The following is a 10007-nucleotide window of genomic DNA, read 5'->3' as shown; positions in this document are numbered from 1 at the left end:
TGGAGGGTATGTCCCAATGGGAGCTAGATTCCCAGGCTGGCCCACAAAAGCCTGTATGACTCATCACATAATAATATGTGTAAGTATCTACTAAGTTCTAGGTATGTGCTAGACAAATATATTAACTCAGTTCTTACAATAACCCATCAAAGGATAATTGACCCCCTTTTTACGAGCAAAGATGTTGAGACTTATCAAGATCAAATTACTTGCCTAAGGTCATGCAGCTAGTGAGTACTGGAGCTGACCCACAGTCAGGGATCATAAGCATGATGCTAAAGCATCCTTCTGGTGGAGGATGGGAAGACTGTGAGCACCAGGGATGGGGAGAGCTGAGGAGCTTGGAGGGACTTCAAATCTTCCATAGAGATCATCTGTAAAGTCAGCTGCTTACAGTCACCTGGCTTTGAGCCACCCCTACCCAGAGAGAGGAGTGGCTTCTTCACTCCCAGCTCTTTCTGAGTTCCAGAAGGAGGTCAATGCTGGCCTAGAGATGCCAGTCTTGTCTTCAGAGATTCTGGATGAATGAAGCAAACAGGATCCTGACTGAGGCAAGGGGGGTTCTCCAGGGCGCTGGCTCCAGTGTTGGAAGCCCTGTGACTCCAGGCCACTGGCCCAGGGGCATTAATATGCCATCAATGCTGACCCTGAAAATTGGCAATTTTTTGGAAATCTTTCAGCCTAACCAAGGGCCTGACCACTGTAGTCATTCAGTTAGAATTTAATACATTTATATGGAAAGTTGAAAATTTTAGATACTAGGATGAACATTTGGATATTCAATGCAGGAAGATCTTTTTTCTGTCATTTTTGTCTATCCATACCCCCACAGGTTTCACGGACAGGAGACTGAGAGAACAATAGACTTAAGGTTCCATATAGGTGAGAAATACTAAACAGGAATTAGACTTGGTAGAGAATGATTGATGTGTTGTTCACCTTTGGGATTTGTTGCTGCCTTTGGGGATTTAGGGTCTGTCTCTGGAGATGTGTTGCAGTAATTCTCCCTAGCTGAGATTCTACCTATGTTGGAATCAACTTTTGGGGAAATGGTTTTTGTTGTGTCACCAACTTTCAAGTGCCAGCTCCTCTTCCCTGGCAGGGTTCACCCTGTTCCCTCTGTACCCTAGCTCTGGCTGTGCAGAACTAATGGGAGTTAAGGTCATGACTATCCATTATGCATTTATTGGGTGCCAGGTACTGTGCTAAGCCCTTGATCGTCATCACCTCATTTGTCCTCATGATAGAGGAAGGCTATTATCAGGCCACCATTACCTGACTCCACCACCACCTTTCTCACCACCAGTCTCAGCTCAGCTCTGTCTCCTTCCCGGCCCTTTTAACCTTTGATTAATCTCTCCCTCCTCTGTGTTTTAGTCACACTCATATGTATCCCTGGCATAACACACACATCTTGTGGCACTGTGATAATTGGTCTGTATGTTTACTCATCCATTCTTTTGTTCAACACATTTTATTGAGTGCCTCCTATGTGTTGTCTGTTGCCCTCTTTGGACTTGGAGTTCCTTTACAGCAAGAGACTATGCCTTGTTCTTGCTGTGTTCCCAACACATACCACTGTACCTGGCTCATAGTAGATCCTCAGGAAATATTTGCTAAGAGGAGGCCTCTATGTGAGGTCTAGTCCTAGAACAATCTTCTTTCAGTCCTTCCAGCCCCAGGCACTGGAAAATGGGAAATATGTCCCTTAGCTCTTAGCTTGGTGGAGAAACACAGCTGGGATTCTGGGTGCCTGACTCTCAGTGGTCCACCTTACTGGAGTTACAGTTAACTCCAAAGAGCCAGTAATATCAACATCATTTCTCATGAGCTGTGGGTGTTTATTCATTTTTTCAGTAGGTGTTGAACACTTTATAGGTATCAGGCTATGTGCTGGGAGCTAGAGTCACAGAGTTGAATAGGACACACACACACACAAGACCTACAACCTAAAGAGATCATCAGCCTAGATGGAGAGGTGGTCAGTTAAGGTTGAAACGGGTTAAGTACCATGGTTCATTGAGAACACTGCTGGGGAGATTTTTAGGAGAAGGTGAGATTAGAGAAAGCTGCCTGGAGAAGATGTCATTTGATCTGAGCCCTGAAGAGGAGTAGGATTTGGACTTGAGGAAGTAGGTATAAAAAAAATGTCTGTATGAGCAAAGGTATAAAGGTGGTAGGTTGTGTTTTGAGGGAGCACAAATGTCATTCGGATAATTAATTTGTCAGTAATTGGCAAGGTGAAACAAGGGTGACCCTCATTGCCATGGGCATATCACTGTGATGTTTTTATTTCCTTCTCCTACCACTTCTTCCTCTTACTCAAAAAATAGTTCTGCTATTGACACACTTTGTCCCTTAAAGAACAGGGGTGGGAGAACCTTCTGTGGAGTGAAGCCCTGTCCAGACAGTCACATGGGGTTCTTAGTCCTTCAGCCCACACTGCAAATGCACACACTGGGACCCCCTATATAAAGGCCCCTCTACATCTCAGCCATGTGCTGGGAAGGAGCCCACAGAGGCCTCCCAGCCCACCCGTGAGTTTCTAGAAGATGGAGATACTGACGGCAGCTGCCTCACTCCATCAGCAGGAGGAGGCCAGGGAGGCAGATTAGTCACTCACATCATTTTATCTGTTGAGTCAACATCTATTTTTAGGCATGGAACCCATAAAGGGACCTGGCATGTCTGTCATGGAAAGGGGGAGAGTGCCATGGATGAGGGTTCTGCTCATCCTTCATCTTCTTTGCTAGACCCATTCTCTCCCCTGAAGGTCACAGAAGCAGGGTCCACATTACTGCTGGAGGTTTAGGTCTTAATGTCAAAGGTCTGGTTTAATGTGTTCAATTCCTTTTGCACACATGCTTTTGTGTGCACACACACACACACACTCTCACCCCTACAGTCTTAATAGGTCTTATGAATCAGTTGTATGGATTAAATAGAACTTCCAACTGAAAAATGCTAAGGCATATAGGTCTCTTCCTGTCCAACGTTGTCAGATGTGCTCTGAAATGACTGTTTTCATCATCTATTCTGAGCCATAACCACCCCAGAAATAGCTTTAGCAGGAAAGTGCTTTTGTTAGACTAGCTGTAAATTATATTTCAAATGTCTGATGTTGTTTTCTTAAAAAATAAATAAATAAGTAAATGAAAGTCTAAAATTAATGACTGCTGGGGTTTGCTTTGCTTATGTGTACTGCTACAGATTTGGCTTCTTGCAGATGGAATTTCAGATCTGTTTACACTTCTGTGTTAGCTTTTTGGGGGAAAAAAAGCAGTTGAGAGAACTGGGAGGACAAATTTACAAAGTCGAACTTATTATAACCATTGGTGAGGCTCTCTTCTCTCTCTCTACTGCCCTTTCCCTCCCTCCTTTCCATCTTGCCCCCATTTTATTTGTTGTGGTTTTTATCTGCCCTGCTTCAAAGTTAGAGGCGACTGGTCCTTGCAGATGTGACAAGAAGGTCACATATCCAGTTTCGCAAGCAGATGTTCATTCAGCCCTATTTCACCAGCACTTTGTCATTTGGTGAGAGCAGACCTCATGGGAACAGACTAGAGCAACACAAAGGATGGAACATAAAAAAATCTTGCAGAGAACCTGATTGCTTTTATGTATTCAGGAGGAAGGGGATGGGGGTAGGGAGGGTGGCAAGGAGAGAAATGTGCAGAGCAGAATTTCATGAGGTTTTTTTTTTTTCTGGTTTATTCAAAGATTATTATGTGTTGGATACAGTAAATCATCTATACACCCACTTCCAGGAGGTAAATCTTCAGAACTCCATGTGTGGGTAGCTCTGCATTTAACAGCTGCCATACAGTAGCTACTTTGTTCTGCACTTAGAGACCCTTATCTGTGCATTTGTTTTAAGTTATCGTCAACTCTCCTGTTGTTCCTCTATTGTTGTTCTCCTGGTTCTCATTACTATTACAAGGGTAGCTAAAAATCTGAACTACTGAGTGATTTAAACTGACACCATGAGTTGTAACGGTAGATGAGGGGCTGTCATCTTGGTTGTGGACTCAGTGTCTACTCTGAGGGTGATTGCCTATAATGGAATTAGCTCCTCTTGCCTTTTCCTAGGTCTCATATGCCCGTCCGAGCTCTGCCTCAATCAGGGATGCTAACCTCTATGTTAGCGGCCTTCCCAAAACCATGACCCAGAAGGAACTGGAGCAACTTTTCTCGCAATACGGCCGTATCATCACCTCACGAATCCTGGTTGATCAAGTCACAGGTTAAGTGTTTCTTTGTAATTTCTTTCCTTGTATACCAATGTCATCAGCCCTGTTACTCATAAGAGCAGAAGGCTGATGGCTGCTTAAAGCAGATGATATGGATCATGAATAGACAGATTTTTGACTTGGAAGAAAGACTTCTTATCGGTCAACTGCCCAAATTTAAAATGGGCCATCTTGGGAGGTAGGAGTTCTCCATCATGGGACTTGTTCAGCAGCAGCTAAACTACTTGCCAGGGTTGTAAAAAGGATTCAGGCATCAGGTTGAGAGTGGAACTGTATGACCTTCAAAGTCTGATTCAGCCCTCAACCAAATAACATTACTTTTGTATGTGAAAAGAACCTGTATGCATAGCTGTAACTCCAATTCATAGCATTATAGAGTTAGAAGGAATTGTCTCATTTCACACTTGAGGAAACAGGTTGAAAGTGGGGGATCTGACTCCCCAAAGCTAGTTAGTAGCAGTACAAGGATCTGAACCCAGGATCTGGTACTGGTGTTCTTTGTCCATAATAAAGAAAGGCAGCCACCACCTCTCAGTAAGAAATGTCAGGTACTCTGGGTTGCACTTTCAATGACAAGGTGTTTTCGCCTACCTCCAATTTGATTCCAATTTAGAACTCACCCCCTGAGAATAGTTTAGCACGTTTGTCATGTGATTCATGAGACAAACCTTCACAGAAGTCGACTCTGCCCTAGACATTGTGCAGAGGGACCCCGGAGACCAAGAAAGAAGCAGGCACTGCCCCACCCTTACAGGACTCCAGTGTGGAGTCCAAATACTTGCTAGAAGCTGTCAAGTGCCCCTGAGAGCTCAAGAGAAGGTGTGCCATACCTGGTGGGAATTGCTAGGAGGGCCCCATTGAGGAGGCAATGTTTGAATAGGGGTTTGGAGGATGTTTCAGAGGTATCCAGCAAAAAAGAGGGACAGAGCAGTGTAAGTGGAGAGAAGAGCATATCCCAAGGCATGGAATCGAGGAAGAACAGTCTATTCGAGGAGGATCAGGCAGTTCAGGGTGGCTGGTGTGAGCCTCAATAGGAAATTTGGGGCCAGATTGCCAGAGGCATTGAATGCTGTGCCAAGAAATCTGGACTTTATCTGGGTGCAGAACGGAGCCATGGAAGGGTATTTTGTAGGTTTTGTTTGTTTGTTATTCATTTTAGAATGGGAGTCAGTGAAGAATAGGTACTATGCACAGGGTACAAAATTCAAAAAGTACAAAAGAGATATAGAAGATGTTTTTAAAGCATATCATGTGGTCAGAGTTCACTTTTCAAATAGATTGCACACTCGCTACATGTGGAGGACACACGAGAAGACTAGAAACTGGACAGTGAGTGATCAGTTATAGTAACTTTTGGGAGGTGATGATGGAGCAGAGCAGTGGTAGAGGACTAGAGGGGCCAGATGCAAGAGAGCCCTGTGTTCTGTGGCTGGTAGGCATCAGTCCAGAGCCATGAGAGCAGGAATGCAGGTAAATGTGTTTTGATGGGTGAGAGAGATCAGGGAGCTGGGCTCAGCCCTGGCCCCACAGGTGGGCTTACTCCTCACACAATATCCACAGGACCCATCTCTTCCCAAAGATGTTTACCAGTTTGGTGTGTTCACTCTTTACAAAGGCTCTTTCTCTTTCCCCAGGAGTGTCCAGAGGGGTGGGATTCATCCGCTTTGATAAGAGGATTGAGGCAGAAGAAGCCATCAAAGGGCTGAATGGCCAGAAGCCCAGCGGTGCTACGGAACCGATTACTGTGAAGTTTGCCAACAACCCCAGCCAGAAGTCCAGCCAGGCCCTGCTCTCCCAGCTCTACCAGTCCCCCAACCGGCGCTACCCAGGTCCACTTCACCACCAGGCTCAGAGGTTCAGGTAGGCATGCCCAAAGAGGAAGAAGCCCTGCTACAGGGGTTCATAGCTGGGCAAGAGCCAGGGAAGCCCATGGTCCTGACAAATGGGGCAAGGGTAAAAGCTTCCACCCCCAGGAATCACTGTGCAAAACTCCCCCCAAGCCTCAGTTTCCATTCCTGTAAAATGAGACAGTTGGAGCAGATGCCCTTCTAAGCCCTCTTCCAATTTACTACTGTGACTGTATAAACTTTAGATTCTTTGGTAGAAACAAAATTTCTGTATTTAACCAAACATGAAGGTTCCGTTTCAACAAGAGTTAATCACAGATCAGTGACCACATTCAGCAGATTAGACTTAAGGCTGGACAGTGGCTTTTAATAAATTCAAAAAATAGACCATAAGGCAGATCCTTGCCAGAGGGAGTTGTTTTTCCTATCTTCTTTTCCCTCGGCAGGTAACTCTGTTGAGTTCAGGGGAGGGGGAAGTGCCTTTGGTGTTAACCTTATTATGTTAAGTCAGTAGGTTCTGGGAAGATAGGGAGGAAGATCCTGTCCAAGCCTGATTAGTGTTTCCTTCAAGTACCCAACCCCCAGGAAGCTCCTGGGGCAGGGGGGCATTGCCCTTCTCCTGGGACTTTTCTAAAAGACAGGTTTCTCTCCATGAAGGCAGTATGACCTTGACTGGTCTCTATTATACAAGAGATAAAAATATGTTTGACTTACCCATGATAAATTCTAAACAATTACTTTATTCCACACCACAGCCCAGCTTCCCTTTGATGAAAATGTTTTTCTCTTTGAGAAACTTCACATGGGAAATAGTAGGTCCTTCTATCTAGGATAGTATGCTCCAACTGGCTACATGAGGAGAAAAATCATCCTCTTTCGTGTCCTCCTATGCCCTGTGAATTTGAAATGGTTAATGATTTCATGAAGAGTCCAAGTCATCTAATTTTTATTTTGCTTGAGAGCACATGCAGTATTTATGTAAAAAGCCTCTCCAGCAGACTTCTAATGGTGGAAACTATCGTTACTACTGCAATAGCTTGTCCCCAAGTAAGGTAGTGAATGTGAGGAAGATTATAGCGTAATGGCAGTTTGCTGGGAGGTGCTATCAGGCAGTAAACAGTAAGCCACTTTTTAAAAATCTTAACCTGCAAACTCCCCCTGCCTCCCAAAAATGTGTGTAGTAAGATGATTTAGTTAATGTAGCAAGGCTAACAGAAAAGATCTGTTCTGATACATATTGTGTGCCTGTGTATTGTTAATCTGGAACAGAGACCTTTATTTACAAGTTTAATTATAGTAAAAAGGTGAACAATTTAAGAAGCCCCCGCTTTGAACAATTGCACTACAATATAAAACAAAATCCACACAAATGTTCTGAGAGGTGGGGGGAATGGTATTAATTCAGACCTTGAAAGAAAGGGAGACTCATTAGACACTTGCTTTAAACTCTAGCATTGACCTGAACATGAATTACTTGCAGTTAGAGACAGAAAAGGGGGAAACTACCGGTGGATAGACTTCTAAGCAGTGGGGAAAGTTGTTGAGCTTTTCTTCTTTGAAAATGGAGCATTCTTATTAATAGTTCCATTGAGCGATCTTGCCATCTGTGAGGCATTAACCCAGAGACCCTCCTTCTCTTTGCAGGCTGGACAATTTGCTTAATATGGCCTATGGCGTAAAGAGGTAATTAAAACTCCACAGATTGCCAGATGTCCATGTTGGCACAGACTGGGGCTAGAATTTTTTTTTTTTAATTCACTAACTTTACTTTAAAAAAAAAATTCTTCCTTTTTCTTCCACCAGCATGTCAAATTCTTAATTTTAATTTCGGACCTCAGTTGATTTTGTTTCTTTTAGGGCACACAAAATGTATTTGTGTGTTTCACTTTTTCTTTTATTTGCAGGTGGGCTTCTCCTATGGTTCAGGTGCCACAGCTACCAAGCCCTTAATAATCTGGTCCTTTGAATGGCTCCCCTAAGGGGAAAGGCTCCGACTCTTTGCTGGCTGGTTTTGCAAACTTGCAGAGCAAACCGTTTTGCATTAGCAATGCCAAGATTCAGTTAAGAGGGCAGATTCCAGCAAATCAGAATTAGAACATTTTGCTAATTGTGGTTGACAATCTTATGATTTTTCAGTAGAAAAATTAGATTTTGGACTACCAGCTCTGGCCAAAGGATAAACAAACACGTGGATGACTTTCTAACTCCTGCCCCCACTTCAGTGTGCATTTCAGAGCACATCCTGAGAATGAAGTGTATCTGTGTGCACCTCAACCAGGGGTTTCTTTTGTTACAGGTTTTAACAGTTCTTATAAATCCTCCCTTGGTTATATGTTATGTGTGTTTTAAACTTGCTGTTCCTGTCACTGAAAGGCTTTTTGTGGGGTTGGGGGCCCAGAGTCAAGGCTTTTGGGGCTCTCTGAATGCAGATTCAAAGTTTTCCAGATCCAGTATGAAATCTGAATCTTGGAAAGTTGGGTGTGTGATGTCACTGTGTCCATGAGATTCCCATATGTGCTTCTGATAAGCTCCACTGCACTGCTAGGGACATAGTGTCTTCATCATCTTGCTCAGTAGAGCTGCACACTTTAATTCCCCTTCCTACAGTCAAGGGAAAGAGATGTAGTCTTTAATAGTCCACATCACACTCCCAGTTCTTTCACTGGCCATCCATGGTAAGTACCCTGACTCTGGGAACTGGTGCACGGTAGAGGAAGTAACCTGACTGCAGACTTCACTATCAGAGGACCGGCCTCTCAAATCTCAATCCCAGCATCAATGAGGATAACTATGAATTATCTCCACATTTCCAGCACACTGTTTGCCTGTTCCCAGGGATTTTACATCTTTCCTAGCTCTATCTCATTCCTTTGCTCCTCTCTGATGTTAGTGAGGTAGTGCTAAATGTTGTGAAAAGAGAAATGCTTATAACATAGATAAGATAGAGGAAGACACAGCTGTGGTAGGCCTGCCACCACCTCCTCCACTGCCCCACCCAGAGTAAACATCACTAGCTGATAATAGCATTCTCTTTTCCTATTGAACCCAGATTTGGATTTAGAACGCTTCCTACCAAAATGCTGCAATTAACTGTCACCAACTAGGATAGAGGCTGTACTTGCAATCTCTTTGCTGGCCCTGACCTTTGACTTATAATAAATACTTAGCTGTTTTCTACCTATAAACAGAAAGAGATCAGTTCACCAGGGTCAACTCACCTGGTTGGAGGAGAGAAGATTAAAAAGACAATCTTCAGAAATGATACAAGTTACAAATAGACATGGATTTGCACGTCTGAGGATCTACACCATGATATTTTTTGGCTTTTTCTTGTTAATTGTTTTTAAACAAGAGGGAAGATTGACTTAGTGAATAATAGCAAAAATATTGTCTATTGAGTTGTTATATTTAGCATATATTCAGTAGCCATTTGATTATCCAAATTCTAGTTAGATACAGAACTATTCTTTAATAGGACTTTCAAATCTCCAAGAATATTTGCTTATTTTTAAAAACAGTTGTAGCTCACACTTTACACCATGCTCTTCCCTAGTTTTTGCTTTCTCTCCTTTTCCTATCTCCCCCAGTAAAACCCTGGCCAAATGAAAAGCAAGAAACTATTCAGTGTATAGCATCAAAAATCCGTATATAAGCTCATGCCTGTAATCCCAGCATTTTGGGAGGCCAAGGTGGGTGGATCACCTGAGGTCAGAAGTTCAAGACCAGCCTGGCCAACATGGCAAAACCCCGTCTCTACTAAAAATACAAAAAAATTAGTCAGGCATGGTGGTGCGTGCCTGTAGTCTCAGCTACTCAGGAGGCTGAGGCAGGAGAATCACTTGAACCCGGGAGGCAGAGGTTACAATGAGCCAAGATAACGCCACTGCACTCCAGCCTGGGCGACAGAGTG

General features: G+C 43.6%; 1 protein-coding gene across 15 annotated transcripts in view; it reads left to right on the top strand.

Annotated features, from left to right (window-relative positions):
- Nucleotides 1–10007, top strand: part of ELAVL4 (ELAV like RNA binding protein 4) — a 156083-nt gene that overhangs the window by 142005 nt on the left and 4071 nt on the right. For 11 of the 15 annotated variants that reach the window (XM_008954947.4, XM_003829569.5, XM_034964853.3 and 8 more), the window contains 3 exons: nt 4090–4243; nt 5885–6110; nt 7742–7780. In XM_008954947.4, coding sequence (XP_008953195.1) covers nt 4090–4243; nt 5885–6110; nt 7742–7780 — 419 coding nt within the window. The remainder of the gene's footprint in view (nt 1–4089; nt 4244–5884; nt 6111–7741; nt 7781–10007) is intronic. The other 4 variants (XM_034964857.3, XM_057298937.2, XM_063601166.1 and 1 more) reach the window with 1 other exon arrangement.

Source organism: Pan paniscus, chromosome 1 (genome assembly GCF_029289425.2).
Source record: "Pan paniscus chromosome 1, NHGRI_mPanPan1-v2.0_pri, whole genome shotgun sequence".
Taxonomy (NCBI): domain Eukaryota; kingdom Metazoa; phylum Chordata; class Mammalia; order Primates; family Hominidae; genus Pan; species Pan paniscus.
This window is presented reverse-complemented; position numbering and strand designations above follow the sequence as displayed.